General features: G+C 36.5%; 1 protein-coding gene across 11 annotated transcripts in view; it reads right to left on the bottom strand.

The window, feature by feature from the left end:
• tai (basic helix-loop-helix family member taiman) overlaps window positions 1–17,362 on the bottom strand; it is a 220,435-nt gene that overhangs the window by 25,210 nt on the left and 177,863 nt on the right. For 8 of the 11 annotated variants that reach the window (XM_088258479.1, XM_088258478.1, XM_088258480.1 and 5 more), the window contains 4 exons: window positions 12,229–12,348; window positions 6,504–6,599; window positions 4,724–4,997; window positions 1,035–1,305 (listed from right to left, as the gene is read on the bottom strand). In XM_088258479.1, the coding sequence (XP_088114605.1) occupies window positions 1,035–1,305; window positions 4,724–4,997; window positions 6,504–6,599; window positions 12,229–12,348 (761 nt within the window). The remainder of the gene's footprint in view (window positions 1–1,034; window positions 1,306–4,723; window positions 4,998–6,503; window positions 6,600–12,228; window positions 12,349–17,362) is intronic. The other 3 variants (XM_088258481.1, XM_088258482.1, XM_088258475.1) reach the window with 1 other exon arrangement.

Genomic DNA, 17,362 nt, shown 5'->3' with positions numbered 1-17,362 from the left:
CACTTATAAGCGTTTTACATATTTGCTCACTTTTGGTAGAGCACGAGAAACGCCAAAAAACATTGTACAGATCAGAATTGGGTTTGCCATTACTTGTGATTAGTATACTAATTCGGGGGTTGATGAAAAAAACCGCCCGACAAAAGGTAAGTCATTGTGTCAACATCAATATAATAAGTATTATTGTTTGAAGCAAATTGTTATATTCATGCAGAACAAAAACAACCAGACTAAATAAACTGCTTGACCACATTAATCCTCAAAGAAATATAGTCTAATGACCCGTACAAGTCAAAAATTACAAATTATATCGAATAATTCGAAAGTCATCGATCTTAGATTCAAGTTTGTTAGATCCATGTTATTATTGTTATTACAGACATGCAATATCCACTTATATGAACATATTATTGAATTTAAATTTAGTATAAAAAAATAACAGGAACTGTAGTGGCCAAACTGCAGATACCATTTTCTATACAAAATAACCTAGATTTTAAAAAAATTGGTTTACAAATGCAGATCTTAGTTCCTTGGAGTCAGAATAAATATAGTGCAAGCGTATACATAGTAAGGTGCCGGTGATTAGCTCCGTGGGATGATGGCATGACTATAGTGAGTTGGAAATAATGAATATTACAGGACCAGGTGTGGATAGTGTACATGGATTTTTGTATTTGATTACGCAATTTTTATCAGTATGCGCAGTATGATCAATAATCCGGAAATTATCAGGAGCATTGGTCTGTATGTTCCCGATAGTAACCTAAGACAGCATCGGCATAGATTGTTTCACATTCCTTTATACAGGACCAACCTGCCGATGGTTATGCTGAACAATATCATGCCAGCTATTGATCTGTTCCATGTGTCTGAAGGGATATTCCGAAGCAGGATTCTTCTACATCTTTAGCAATAGTATTCTTGCTTATTTTCGATTTTTGTTAATGCATACACTTTAAATTTTATTTAGTTTGTAATGTGTATGTTAATTATACTCGTAAATTAATAAATTGAATTGAATGGAGTCTTACCGTTGGAGGAGTTGGGCTTTATGAGGAGGCGCGTGCGCGCGGGGCGCAGGCGCTCGGTGCGCGACCAGTTGGTGGCGGCGGTGCCCTGCAGGATGGGCAGCAGCTTGTGGTGGTCGCCATGGTGCAGGTAGGCGTAGATGTTCTGGCGGTGCAGTTCCGCCCGCTCCCACTGCGTCAGCTCGCGGATGTTCTCCGTCACGCACTCTATCTTCCCATCGCAGGTGATCTCCAGCAGCACCCAGCCCAGCGTCGTCGTGTAGTGCTTCAGGGCCTGCAAAATAACACGGTGAGTCACAACCTACAAAGAATTTACTCGTACACACTGCTTTTGAGACTGATGTGTTTTTCCCTAACTGCGTTGTATATTTTTTTACTAATTTAATGTATGGCAATATTTAGGTTTATATTTGTTGATGTGGAAAACTGCGATTGTGAAAGTACTAGATTGACTTTTTGAAAATTTAAAATAAGAATCGCGTATTGTGAATTATACTAAGAAATAATAATTAATCATAAGGACCGTAGTCCATTTGATCTTCACACTCGTTTGATAATGCCCTAACAAGGCGAAACAATTGTCACAATATAATTTTTTATGTGTTTTTTGTTAATAGACTCAAAAAATCTGTGTTTGATTTAAAATTAATACATAAATTAATCAGAGTTCGCTAAGCACTTAAAAGATAAAAATCACTCCTATAACAGTAATTATGTAGAGATTCTAAAAATGATTTCCAAAAGTCTTAAACTTCAACATCAGAAATTCATAGAAATATAAATCATGATAAATTTTAATTAACAATGTGACAACGACTAAAACTTCCACCTGTTTTTCATGTAACCACTGATAAAAAATAAGAAACAACTCTTTTAAAATGGATAAATATTGCCACAATGCCGTCCAATCAATTAATAAAATCAATCAATCTGCTCAAAGTGTAAATATCACATTATATATTTATCTGAGGTGGATATCGTGAGGTGGGAAGGACAACACGAAGGCGATACTGGAAAGAACATATAAACAGAATGTCAGAAGACAGACTTCCACGTATCTCCCTCCAAGGCAACCCTGAAAGACGCAGACCCCCAGGCAGACCTCAGGAAAAGATGGAAAGACAGCTGGGAGTCAACATCTCAAGAGCGACATGCAGAGGCACAAACAGATCCCTAGGATCTACAAAAAGAAGAAAAAGAAGAAGATATATTTATGTTTATTCTTCAATACTTCAATACCTAAACCTTAGGCACATCTCCAGAGAATAACTGGTAGCCTGGAAAAACCATCTTCATGGTGTCCACCAGTCATTTGGTTGCAGAGCTGACGGAGATCCGCGATCCAGATGCATACGGGATCATTCCAGGTGGAAGACGGTGGCATACGGGCGTGACACGGGGCCAGGCAAGTAGCACATGTATTCTTAGATATGAGACACGGGTATGGAAAGATTGATATTTGCATTAGTTTTGACTTTTTAACTAAAATAAACACATGTTTTTAACCTTTCCCTTACGGTACTAAAAACTTCCAAGCGCAACTGTGATATGTATTTTGTACACCATATAAAAATGTGATTTAAAAATGGTAGTAATGTGAATAATCCTAAATGTTGCTTTTGCTGATCATAGTTGAAGTTTAAGTGTAACAATTTTGTAATACTTCCACGTATCGCCCTTCAAGGTAACCCTGAAGGACGCAGACCCCCAGGCAGACCTCCGAAAAGATGGAAAGACAGCTGGGAGTCAACATCCCAAGAGCGACATGCGGAGGCACAAACAGATCCCTAGGATCTACCAAAAGAAGAAAAAGGAGAAGAAGAATTTTGTAATATAGCTCTTGTATCTGAAAACGAGGGAAAAACTATAACGCTAGTAGCTGCCATAGCTGGCGTAGCGCCACAACCACCCCGAAGGACGACTTCTGGGATACTAAAAGGAGATGAGTGGAAACAGTATCAAGCCACGTACGAGTGTTCGCAAAGCACAGCACATACGCACGCACACACTAAGAAACGTTTGTGTATTGATGATTCTATCTCCGATTTCTTCAAAAATTATTTATTTCCGTCGCTGCAAATGAATAACTTTATATTATTATACTTTTATGTAGCCTTATTATTTATGTAACTTTATAAATCTGAGCCCGTATCTGTTATATTTTATATCGATATTCCCATTATTTGTCGAATTGTAGTAAGTACATCACCGGGAAGTAAAGGTTTAACATTCTAAAAAAAAGACTCGTACTCCACCAAATGATTGACCCTAACCAGGCAAGAACTTATAAGAAAAGGCGTTATTTTTATAATATTGAGATATTATGGATGAAGATATTTAATATTTTATCTATTTAGAACGGCTATATTTGCTTTCAAATGTCAATAGTAAAAAACATGAAACTGTGAATCATACTATGGACTTATTAAGGAAATGGTAATTTTAACTAAAGCTTTACTTATATTTGAACATAAAATAGTTTACAAAAATGTGTCACCCACGAGGAATCAGCGGTAATATTATCAGTTTACTTGAAAACCAATACACACCTTACTTTGAAACTAGCCAGGTAAAAATATTACATAAAGATAACGACATAATGAATTATATATGTAACGGTAAACTAATATTTAATTTTAAAATTGGTATTTAAATAAACAAAATAAAGAGTAAGTAACATTGGCAGTTGAAAGGACTTTTTGGTGGAAAAACTATGAACACATTTTTTCCGGAAAACACTTAAATGCGTCTTTTACATATTGTTGGTGGAGAACGGGAGACGCTTATAAGCGTTCTATTTGCTTACTTTTGGTAGAGCATGAGAGACGCCACAGAGACATTTTACAGATCGGAATCGGGTTTGCAGTTATTTATGATTAGTTTACTGATTAGTATCTCCGCCTCCGTGGTGCAATGGTTAGCGTGTTTAGCTACCTTGCTGGAGGTCCTGGGTTCGATTCCCAGGGGGGGTGAATATAAAAATGAGTGATTTTACATTCTAACATTTATTTAATTTTACCCTGGATTGGTCTCTGAAGCGTAGGGATGATCGATCACCTTGCCTTTATGTAAGTAATGATCAAGATAACAAAGTGTCAATAAGATGCAGTGCCCTATGTACTGTACTGGGTGCGTACAAGGGTTAGAAGAAGAATAAGTCTACTGAGGGCCGGGCGGCAGACTGTCTGAGTGTAATAAGGGTCAGGGTTGATGAAAAAATCCCTCGATAGTGTGGGCTATCTAGTCACACCGTCGAGTTTGCAGCGCTGGCGTGAGCAGGACGGAAACGTAACGAGACGAACTAAAACGGAGATCTCCGAGCGGAACCGACGATGAAGCGAGATATCTCCGAAACAGCGAGAGCTACTTAGTTCGTTGAAACAGACAGACGTTTTTATTGCGAATTTCATTTCACTTCTTTAAATATATATATATATATTAAAGTATTTTGTAATTATCTGATTCCAGTGTTATCGCATTATTTAAATAAAAGGACCAACTGTAAGTACAGCATTCTTTCATTTTTACTCTGGTCACCCAATCTACATTATAACGGCCATACGCCACCAAAAACCAACCAAACATAAAATAGCAACTTGCCATAATAGCAATGTGTTAACTATGCCAATTGGAAGATTGTTATCTGCTAGAGTGGAGAGGCGGCGATTGAAGGGGTAATTCTGGTTTGTTACCTCGACGAGCGCGGCGATCTCAGACTGGTGGGTGGAGTGCGTGGAAGACACGTCGCCCTGCTGCAGCGGCAGGCAGGCGGGCGGGCAGGAGGAGCAGCAGGCTCCGCGCCGCCGCCGCTCCAGCACCTGGCGGATCTGCGCCGCCGCCTCCTGCACGATGCCGTTCTTGTCGGGCTGCCTCAGGTCCGCCAGGCACGCCCCCAGCAGCTCCTCCAGCTGGTTGATGGTGTCGTTCTCCAGCTCGCGCCGTCGCTTCTCATTGTTGCATTTGTTTCTAAAACACACATCGCACATTATTACGCGAACCCATTTCTCACTCGACCGCGTATTTCATCATTTCTCAATTAGCGTCTAATTATTGCGAAGCTAACTGTCTCCATGTTAGGTCTAACTTTACCTCTGGACTTGTATTTTGGCAACCCGGGAGTTTGAAACCGTAACCCGACCGTCCTAAACATTAAACAAACGTAGGCTAGAATTAAAAACGCTAGATCGATATTGATAAGTGTTGTTTCGGTAAGTTTATCTTTACTTCTTTATCGACAGCCAGTTTCGTACCGCAGGCGTTAGTTATAGAAGTTAAAAGGTAAACTTACCAACAAGATAGTATTCCATATTGATTTATCATCCACAATTCCGCGCCCAGTTTACTCGGCGCAAGCTAGTGAGCCAGTTGACAGGGACAGTTACAATAGCTCACCGCTACTTGCTGACTCTGTCACCGGTTCAATACCTGGCATGCAGTAATTGATGTCAGATTGAATAAATACTAGCGTGTACCGTGTAATCCGGGCCATAAGCAGCGGGTTAAGTGTATCGCATTAATAAAACGACAAGTGAGAGATAAAGTACGTCTACAACTAAATTTCTTCCATTCGCACAATCTTTCAGATGCTGATGGTTTTATTCTGGGTCATTACAACGTGCACCATCGCTACTTCCTGCTGACATTTCAGTACGATACAGAATAAGAGTGCCCGGATGATGGACTTTCAAAATGTAATCCAAAATGTCAGTAAGAAGAGCTATTGACCAATTTCGACAATACAGCAACTATTGGCATTCAAAAGGATGTGGAGTGGCAAATTGTTACGTTCCAGAAGACACATTTCAAGCTTTATAACTTTGTTTAGTAGTCGTGTTGCTTATTACTACATACTATTTTATAATAATTAGAATCCCAAACATTTATGAGCGTGACTACCTTACAAAGTTGTAGCAATAAAAATACATATTCTGTAAAGTAGAGTTATGTCGCTCACACCCTTCTGCCTGCCAACAATCAATATTAAAGATACAAAATTTGATGTTTTCATCATTTGATTTTGTGTCAACTTTCAACAGGATTTTTATACCACTTTACATCGCGCGTCACATGTGAAAAACAAATAGAAATGTTTGGATAGAAATACTACTCGGATATGACTCGTGTTTGAAGAGAGGAAGGAGAGTGGAGTCGAACCACGACACTAACCACAGAAGGACAACCCAACTCTATATGTACGATGAACCTGATATATGCAAGCTTATTATCACTCTAACCAGAGATGCTTGCAATTTGAGTACATGAATCGTTCAATACTAGGGCTTTTAGGTTCATAAAAATGCATCAACAGAAAAATCATCAATGTCCGCAATGACAAGCTATCGAGCGTTCTGCATCAACAAAAGAACCCTAGCATTATTTACTTTACCACTTAAACTCATTTGCAACTCTTTGCAAAATCTAACTCGTGATATTGGGTTATGCAGTAAATAATTTAGATGTAAAACATCGTACCCGTATTGATTTAGCGAGGTGTTGAAGTACTGGGTAACACGCGCATCTGAAGTTGCTCTGGTGATTTGGGCCAGGCTCTTTATGTGGTCACAGCCGCTAGTGGTGCAAACGGAGTAGTAAGTGGTTAAACAAAATGAGGTGGCAGTGGGAGTAACTGGAGATATGGATATGGGAAAATAGCAACCTTATAAATACAAGTTCAATTTGCACCAAAACAAAAAGTTATGTATATCATTCACACCCGAAAATTATAACAGCGATGAATCTTTACTGAAATGATATATCTGGCAAAATAAATCCTTTAACTGTAGAAAGTTCCGATTCATCGGGTGGCAAAGTTCCGTTTCATTGCGTGGCAAAGTTTTGTTTCATTGCGTGGCAAAGTTCCGTTTCATTGCGTGGCGAAGTTCCGTTTCATTGCGTGGCAAAGTTCCGTTTTATTGCGTGGCAAAGTTTCGTTTCATTGCGTGGCAATGTTTCGTTTCATGGCGTGGCAAAGTTCCGTTTTATTGCGTGGGAAAGAGATATGTCACAAAACCCGGACCCGGGTTTTGTTATATTCCGAGTACATTTTTTTAGGATTTATTTTATGTGTGTGTAATCTTCCGGTGTTAAGACAAGACGGTAATTTTTAATGCATTTTCTCAGCAAAGGATCAAAGCTTTAGATACTTAAGATTTTGTCCATATCATCATTATTATCTACCAAAATAAAACATTTGTGCAGAAAATTTTACCACCAGGTGTGAAAGAGTTCTACGATTTCCTTTTTATTCCTGTGGTAAAAGATGATCTAAATTCCACCACCACAAATACACAAGAGGAATGTTTCTATACTTTTTGCTATGGAACTATGTAAGAAGAGACTTACAAAGTGGTTTATTTTTTGTAAAATAAATTTCACAGTCAAATCCAGGAATATAAAACAATTTAGAGAAAGTGAAAAAGTGAGAGGCTAAGCTCAGTCCAATTGTCAAATGGAGAAAGACATTGTGCTAAGATAAGGATTTTCTCTAGTGTTTTTCTTGAACCTGTAGTATAACTGTTGGTAGAATTTGCATGTACAGTGCTCGACCAGTATTTCCCATACACTGTCAGTTTGCACAATTACTATCAATAGAGTATGAAACTTTATTCATTACCTAAGTCAGGCATGGGGAACCTGCGGCCTTTTGACTATTGCCAATTTTTGTAAATATGCATTTTTTCTATATTTTTTTGAATCGTATTTTTAACAATTTATATTGTGATATAATCAAAATATTTAGTTTTTAGGGGGGGTGTCAAAGTTTTCTTTACTGCGGCCTCGTGTTGAATCAGATTAGTGAATGTGGCCTTTTGAAATAGAAAGGTTCCCCATGCCTGACCTAAGTTTTACTTTAACCAAAAGCAAAGTGAATTTTGTTATTTCTATTTATTGATTATAAAAAGCTAATAATTTTTAGAAACTCATTTTAAATGAACTTAGAAATTGCTCAATGTTTTATAAAGTGAAAAAAAAATCATGTTGAAATTTTTCATACGTTACAAATGTTCAAAATTTCTAGTTTCAATTCCAAATAAAACTTCAGCATGATAACAGTTAAGTATAACATGAAACAGAAACGGTGCTTTAATTTTTTTTTGTTTAAATACGTGTTTGTATTAGGTCAGAAACAAAGTTATTGCGGATTTCACTAACAAGTGGCATTGCTTGTATTTTTATGGATGTTCAGATCTTCGCACATAAAAGATCTTTTAATATGTTATTAATTGGTCCTTTATGAAACTTCGGAAAAAAATTTGCATTAATCTGCTAAATAGTGTGTGGGGGTGTGTGTAATAAGCTAAAACATGGCGAACCAAAGCGTGCATTTTCATCAAATTCTATCTTTTTTTTTATTTTAAGAAAGGAAGTAATGCATCACAAGCTCACAAAAAGTTATGTGTTGTGTATGGTGAATGGTGATGGTGATGAACCTCGAAAAAGTAGTTTGCCAAATTTTCTTCAGGTGATTTTTCATCAAGACGTGGAGCACTCTGAACGTCCAGTTAAGTTGATGATAAAGGCCATAATTGATACCGATTGCCATAGTTCAATACGGAAGATAGCAGAGAAGCCGAATGAATCTCATACATGCATTCAAAACAACCTTAAACATCTTGGTAACCAAAAAATGCTGGATATATGGGCACCTCATAACCTTGAAGAGCAAGACATGACGAGGTGCATTAGCCTTTGTAATATTCTTCTTAAATGCAATGCAAATTAATCATTTTTTAAACAGATGATTTACTGAATATAAAAAGTAGGTCGTTTACAACAATATTGTATAAAAAAGATCTTGGACTAAGCAATGCGAACCTGCACAAACAACTTCCAAGGCAATTCATCAGAAAAAGGTCACGTTATCAGTTTGGTAGGATCATAAATAAATTGTTAATTTTGAGCTGTTACGCCGTAACCAGATGATTAATTGAGGTTTATATTGAACAACCGACTAAACTTGATGATACAATCCAAGAAAAGCGACAGGAGCCGGCCAAAAAAATTGTCTTTCACCATAACGCCAGACCCCGCACATCTTTAATCACTCGATAAAAATGACTGCTACAATTTATTCCGATCATTCAAAATGTCCGAAATAGGAAAAAATGTAATGATGTCAATAAAGTAAAAATTCAGTTAGAACAGTTGTTTGCTCTTTTTTAAAGTTTTATAAAAAAGGGATAATAATAATACCTGAACAATGGCAAAAGGTTAAAGGCAATAAAGAATGTTGCGTACGAGATCAGAGTTATTCGGTGTATGGAAACAAGTTGTTTTTTTTTTTTTTAATTCCTGAAAAATCCGCAATGACTTAGTTTCCAACCCATTAGAAAGAAAAATGTTGTGCTTACTCCTGACAAAACATTAGGTCAAAGCATTCATTGTTTTTCAAAGGTATTATATTCAAATTTACTTAAGGTATATATTTGATCGGTGTAAAAATCATAATCCCCTACTCAACTTATGTCATACACAGTACGGCTGTCCAAATTCAAAATACAGTAAGGGACATTTATTTTGTAGAAGGTTTTTTTTGCATTTTTGGACTAAGTAGAATCTACTTAGTCCAAAAATGCAAAAAAAACGTACTACAAAAAAATGTCCCTTACTGTGTTTTAAGTTTGGACAGCCGAGTACTTGCTAAAGGCTGAAAAAGCCAAAAAGTAACTAGTTGTTATTGTTATTGAGTTGGCTTTTACATGAAAGTTAACCCAAACCGCAGGAATTAAGTCGTGATTGCTTTACAAGAAAAAGTCAAATGAAACATGAACCGATAGAAGGTAACAAACAGAACATACAGAATGCCAATTGAGTAACCGAAAAAGTGATGAATGCTGAACAGGGATGATGCGTTACAAGAATTATTCATTTGACCCTTTCAGATCTCATGTTGAAGCTCATTTGATTATAAAGTATGTTTAAAATTAGTCTATTTAATTATTATAGTGAAATAACAACTTTATAGTTTTTCCACATAAATATTTGTGTGGAAAAAACTACATAATTGTTATTTTATTACGTAAAATGCAGTTCCACCGAAAAATGTCAGTAAAAACTTATATTTGATTATTGAAAAAGAAACACAAGAATCAAGAAAAATTGGAAAAAAAGAGCTAATTTATATACACTGTTAGCAAATTTTACCGCCCTTAAGATAGTAAGCGCCCTTGAAGTAGTTTTATGAAAATGGCGTTAATCTAAAATTATTGTTATTATTACCAATAAAGTAAAATGTTGGTTTTTATCATGTACATAATATGGCAGTTTATTCTAATGCCTACACAACCTTATTATTAAATGTAAAGTTTTTCTTGTTGGTCATAATTTTTTATTATCTCCAGCCCACTAACCATTTAAAAATTTCAGCTCAACTTTCAGGAATAATGTTAAATTTTAATGTCCAAACATGAGAAGTAATTCAGATTATTGTCAAGTGTATAACTGAAACCATTGTGACGCACTGAGCTTGCCACCAATGGAGCAATTCGAGCGCTTTGACAAGTTTTGAGAGCGAATATATGTTATAAAATTAAGAGTAACACTCCCTGCTTCATATTAAAAATTCTCCCCTAACCACACTTTCAATTATCCTCTCCTCGATCCCATTCCCGTTTTTACGTCCTTCTATTTATTATATTTTTGTTCACATTATCAATATCGTCCGCCTCCGTAGTGTAATAGTCAGCACGCTCGGCTACCGTTCTGGAGGTCCCGGGTTCGATTCCCAGGGGGGGTCAAATAAATATAAGTGATTTTTTTCACTGTAATATTTATTCAATATTACCCTGGACTGGTACCTGAAGCGGAAGGCTGATCACCTTTCCTTCATGTGTTAACGATCAAGATAACACTGCGTTCATATGAAGCAGTGCCCTATGCACCATTGGGGTGCGGATAAGGGTTTTATTATTATTATTTATATCAATTTAGTTACAAATATATTTCAAAGACGATATGACATCAAAGGAATGTCAAAAATAATATAAAATCTTTTTAAGATAGAAAAGCCTGGAGACAGTTTGTGGACTCCATATGCTCCACCTAGGGAGCGGATATGGTTAAAATAAATAAACAAAAATAAGATAGAAATTTTGAGCACAAAATACAATATGCTCGTCTGCTTTTTGTGCCATATTTTGAACTCACCTGCTTGCGAAGCGATGAATAAAAGTTTCAAATTATACTTAATTGCAACAAGTCACATATTTTTATTATAGATACTGCATGACAGTTCAAAATTGAAAAGAAATTATAATTTCAAAGGTAACAAGTTTTGAAAATGATCCTTGCACACAAATAGTTGGGATTCTCTATCCCTACATGATATTTAGAGGTCAACATTTAGAATACAGAGGGTCCCAGGTGGTCAGAAAAACTAATCACTAATGTACTGTATGATAAATATTTTTATTAATTTATTGTCAATTAATAAATTACTAGGTGTAAATAATTAGGGGGTGATAAGGTTCTTAGAAAAGATGGGTTATTCTAAGAGATAACATTTAAAATGAGTGATAAATCAAATGCGAAAAAATAAATATATTTTATGAATAATTTCTTAAGTCATTACAACATTTTGAGTGTGCCCAAATACTTTTTCACAAATCTGGATTATCTCCAATTATAGAAGTTATAATTTATTTTTTTTGACATCTCATCAATATGGAAGTCTGTAATGAAAGTTTCTCATGTATGTAATTATAATCCAGGATTCGGACCTCACATACTAATAAAAGAGTTTCTGCTCAATAAAAGGCTTATTTTCATCTCACCAATAGATGTCTCTAGTGAAAGTTCTAGTGATTCAAGAACAATGTTTCGAAATTGGATCATATACTCGTCTATAGAACTTTCAAGAATTTGAGTGGTGTGGTTGTCAATAATGGGTAGAATTGGTGAATGTAACACGTGTGTAAAGTGATCACCTTAACCAGCCTATGACGGTCGTCAGCCCCGTAAATACCCAGGCTTCCATATTCTTCCTCACTTTTGATGAGATGTCAAAAATAAAATCTTTTTAACATTTAACAGAGTTTTTCTACCTGAATATGATGATGAATAAAACAAAAATTATAAAAATCTTGCTACAAACATGTCCAACAATAAAACATCAATTACTAAGTACGGTTTGCGATGATTGGCAGCGAGTAAGATGAAGTCAAATCTAGCCCAAGCATAATTATTAAAGTCCACTTACATTTGTGATTGAGGTTTGTTATCGGATTTTTTCCTGATTTTTTTGACGGGCGCCGCGACGCTCATCTTGCCCGGGACGCCCCCCCATGAGTCCCCCAGCTGCAGCTCGCACGGGACCAGTCTGCAACAACCAACACCATACTAATTATGACCAACTCCAATTCATTATTACAAACATTCAAAATCAACGCATACATTGTCACATTGAAACAAAGGGACAAAATTCAAATTGTAAAGGGAATATTTCCCCTCTTTATATATTTCGGTTGAAAACATATTTTTAACGCAATGGCAGCGCCATCTGTTGAACGTAACAGCAACCCACGCAATGCTAAATATTGCTCATGACAGACGACATGCTTCTTGACAGTGCTGTCACTTGCAGTGTTGTTTTTTTTTTATTTCTTCACAAGCAAATTGTGAAATTAAACGTATTAGAAAATTTATGTGCTTTTTATTTTATTTTTTTCCATTTAACCATACTGAGCCACAGCATCGCGTGGCCGGGTACGGCTAATCTAGTCTTTGGGTTTACTCGACGCACCTACGGCATCCACGTGACCGGTGACACACAAACATAATAACAAATATTCGATTATTGGACTATGTGCATAAAAAATATTTAAACTGCAAAAGAGAGCAAGGTCGGCAGCTGTAATGGCCCGACAACGCGACTACCGCCACCTGACAGGTGTATCTGAAAATATACCAGTATTTAGAGAATGCGATACATATTTTTAAATATGTACAATCATCTCTCGACAGTGATATAAATATGTATTACAACCGTTTTAAATGCATTCTAGAGGGACATTGCCCAAAAAGCTTAGGCTCTCATCTGCTAATCGATTACGTCAATTAACAGGCACAAATAAAAATATCCAAATATTAAATCCGATATCAAAATGAAAATACAGTAATACGTCGATATAACGGACCTCTATTTAACGAACTTCGTATTCTAGATTATTGTTCCGCAAAGTGTGTGCCGCGGCACACTGGTGTACCGTGGTGATTAGTTGGTGTGCCGCGGAAAAAAGTCTAGTTTTGTGAAAATTACACAATTGCTCCAAATTTTTATTGCCTGTGCTCAGTTAAGTTGGCTCACATTTCGCGTTAAACATAATATGTTAAATATGTACCATAATATGGTAAATATGCACCTCAGAAATTTCTTAATTTGGTAGGTGTACTTTGAATAGAAAAAGTTTGCGGAACACTGTTCTAGATCACCCTTAAGACACGGTCAAAAAATATGACACCCTACAACGTAAATCTCGGAAAACAGAAAAGGTCTAAAAGTGTTTTATTTAGATCCCGAGGGATTGCTTTATTAACTTAACCAACCCGAGGCAGACCTGATGAATATGTTGACCTAATTCCGAGACTACAACGATATTAGCGTCGGAAAAGACGAGGGAAAGAAAAATAGAGCTTACAACCTCAAAATAACCTTCCCTACACAATATTAAGATTTTGTAATTTAAATATTTCAAAAAACAATACTTTCGGCGTCTCGCCGCAACAGAGTAATGAAATTTAAACAAATTGACTATTACGCACTGTTACACACACTAACGAACATTGTGAGCTCTCAGAAAGGCTCTAAGCCATATATTTCATACGGCCAATTTCGCTAAAACGAAATCGTGATAAAAAGCGAGTATTATCAAAGAAAATGTTCGCTTCATTTTACCGCCCGTTAGTGTAATTTTGTTTTTAAAAAAAAGCGGACTTTTTCCAGTGAGAAATGCAATCCCACAAAGTTGGATCCCACAACATTTAGCGGGTTAGCAAACAAGATAAATAAAGATAAGGGTCGTAGTCCAGTGGTGATGGCTGCGGCATCCGAGTCAGAGTTTCGAGGTTCGAGTCCACCCGATGCTGATTCAAGTCTATTATTTTATTATCAGATATTTTTGAGTGCATCAAACCCCTAACGAAAATAAGTAAAGCTTTTCTGGATTTAACTGCGTATTATCAACAATTCTCGCTTACGTTACGGACTGCATTGCAGCAATGTCTACATCACATCAGTCAGGATGATGGAACCTTTGATTTAAACTTCCTTGGATTGCTGCACTACAATCCGAAACGTGAGAGGAAATTCCTAACGACATATGAATCTAGAAAAACGTTGTAATGATCGTTTATTGTAAACGACAAATGTGCTGGTAAAGATTTAAACATATTTGGTATGTTACATATGTACTTATAGTAGTTACCCACCCCTCTAATGAAATTAACATTGCAATTTTTATTGTTACTTGGAATTAAATATACAACAGATTAAATATACAACTAAATACTTTTTTATTCAAATTTGTCGAATTTGGGTTGCGATACGTAGGAGGCGTCGATCTGTGGATATCAGAGGCATGCATTTTATATAGGCAGAAAAGCAGTGCCTACTATGCCTTATCCTTACCCTATTGCCTACCTTGATTAAAAACTCAGTGCACGCCACTGGCGGATACCGCAAATAAACAATGAACAAAATGCATATCCCTTGGTCTTTTTTTCTCATACTTATATGAGATATGCATATGGTTAATGTCAATAATCATAGGTATTATTCAATAAAATAACGCCATGTCCGATATTTCAATGCGCGCGCTCCAAGCGTGGCCGAGACAGCAGCTTGGTATCGTGTAACGCTTGAAAGTAGAATAACGAGTAGCCGACAGTTGCCAGTCTCTAGCCATGAGGTGCCCAACTGATCTAAGGCACGACAAAGTGTTATACAATATCATCATAATAATTGGATGAGATAGCGTAATTGTAGCGCGACGCCCGATTCCAAAGTAGACAAGTTTCACTGTGGAAACGGCCTGGTCTGTCCGGCCGAATGACTCGACTTACTTTTATACCAAATGATACTCAGTCACGCGTTGTTACCGTATATTACGTTAGAATGGAAAGGTCCCCGTAACACCGACTACGGGCATAATCCCTTCATTGTGATAAAGCAAGTATTATCAAAGAAAATCGCGATTTTACTACAGCTTACGTAATTTAGTTTCGAGAAAACCTGACTCTTGGCTGTAGGGATTGCAATCCCACAAAGCGGGATCTCAAAAACGTGGGGATCTCGAATCATTTCAGCGCATGCGGGATTTAGCGTGTATGTAGGATCCACACCTTCCTCGGCATCATACATGATACATAACGTATCATATGGTATCATACATGATAAAAATAAGGACATTGGAACCATAAACCAAGCTAGGACATAAAATGCCGAACCCTCTTCTAGTGGAACGGAAGGTCTGCTGATGACAGTCAACAGTCCGCCCTCTCTTGGGGAGTTTTATGTGGTTTCCTCCCAGCAATGAGCAAATGCTGATAAGTGCCTGACTGTCCCACACTAGATTATCCATCCTGTCCCCAACACAGATTTAAATAAAACATCTTTATTTAGTGAGAAGAAACAAAAATCCACTGAAAGGTCTATAAACCTTGTACATAATAGGCATGGTAAATAATAAATGCAATTCGCATATTATAAAAACTCCCCCAGGCACTGTGACATAATATTTTCGTACGTGTTTATTTGACCATAAACCCTTTGCTTACAAAATATCACGTTTATTATTTTAGAGTTTTATTATTATTATTATTATAACCCTTATCCGCACCCAATGGTGCATAGGGCACTGCATCGAATTGACGCAGCATTATCTTGATCATTACTTACATGAAGGCAAGGTGATCACTCTTGCGCTTCAGGAACCAGTCCAGGGTAATATTAAATAAATATTACAGTGTAAAATCACTAATATTTATTTTCAAGCCCCCTGGGAATCGAACCCGGGACCTCCAGTACGGTAGCTAAACACGCTGACCATTACACCACGGAGGCGGACGGACTTTTAGAGTTACCATAGTAAATTTTCACTTGACTTGTATTGAACTACAGATATAGAAAACCTACAAAGTTATCCATATTTACAGTTGCAGCCATAATTCGCGCTCAAATCGCGTGCAGAATGTGGCCACAACACGACAACATGATAACGTTTTTTTCGACTGTCCATTATCTCCTTAAATTGACCATTTTGAGGAATACGATAACATCTCTGATAGTAACAGTGAAACAACAACACTTATTTTTGTATAATTATACCTCAACTCGTTGTATTTCACCATAATATTCAATCACTTCATTGTTTTCCTAGCAGTATAAAATATATACAGTACAAACGAAATGATTTTCAATAGAAATGCTTTACATGACGATCCACAATAACTTTTCGTTTTGTGTGTTCGCTAAACAATAAAATAGGTAATTATTACTCGGAATGACTCGACAGGTTAGTAGGTAACTTATTAAGCCATTTAAATTTTGACTCACATTGAAGTCACGATGTTAAGTTCACTACGCGAGATTGAGTACTCGCTAACGTTTTATTTTTTCGTATACAAATAACAATTAGTTTAGGTTTTTTTATAATTTCATTATGTTTATCTATTCTTTTGTTATTTTCAAACGAAAGACATTGAGCAAAACATAGTGTTTTACATACAATATAAATAATTAGGCATTTTATACAATATAAATAAATAGGCATTTGTTGTAAATTTAAACCTATACAGCATATTATACCTCGCTTTACGATACCTCTATAAACGATTCCTCAGGGTAGAGCATAGAACACTCTCAAGGAGTGGGAAGCCATCAAATAATAATATGTGGACAATAAATACCTCGCGACAACGTTATTTATTATTGAGCGACACGTCGTGATTTACCACAATTACATTTACGTATTTCACATTTCCGTTGCTGAAAATATTTTTCACAAGACGAGTAATAAATAAATGCACGATATGTGTAAACTAGATATTGTAAAATGTAATGATTTGAAGTCAATATATAGGAATTTGTCCGCCTCCATGGTGCAATAGTTAGCGTGTTAAGCTACCGTGCTGGAGGTCCCGGGTTCGATTCCCAAGGGGGTGAAAATAAATATCAGTGTTTTAAAACTCTAAAATTTATTTAATATTACTCTGGGCTGGTCCCTAAAGCGCAGGAGTGATTACCTTGTCTTCATGTAAGTAACGATCAAGATAACATTGCGTCAATACGATGCAGTGCCCTGCACCATTGGGTGCGTATAAGGGTAAGAAGAAGA

Source organism: Brachycentrus maculatus, unplaced genomic scaffold, assembly GCF_059751285.1.
Source record: "Brachycentrus maculatus isolate JH-2025_06_01 unplaced genomic scaffold, ASM5975128v1 h1tg000097l, whole genome shotgun sequence".
In the NCBI taxonomy this organism is placed as follows: Eukaryota; Metazoa; Arthropoda; class Insecta; order Trichoptera; family Brachycentridae; genus Brachycentrus; species Brachycentrus maculatus.
This window is presented reverse-complemented; position numbering and strand designations above follow the sequence as displayed.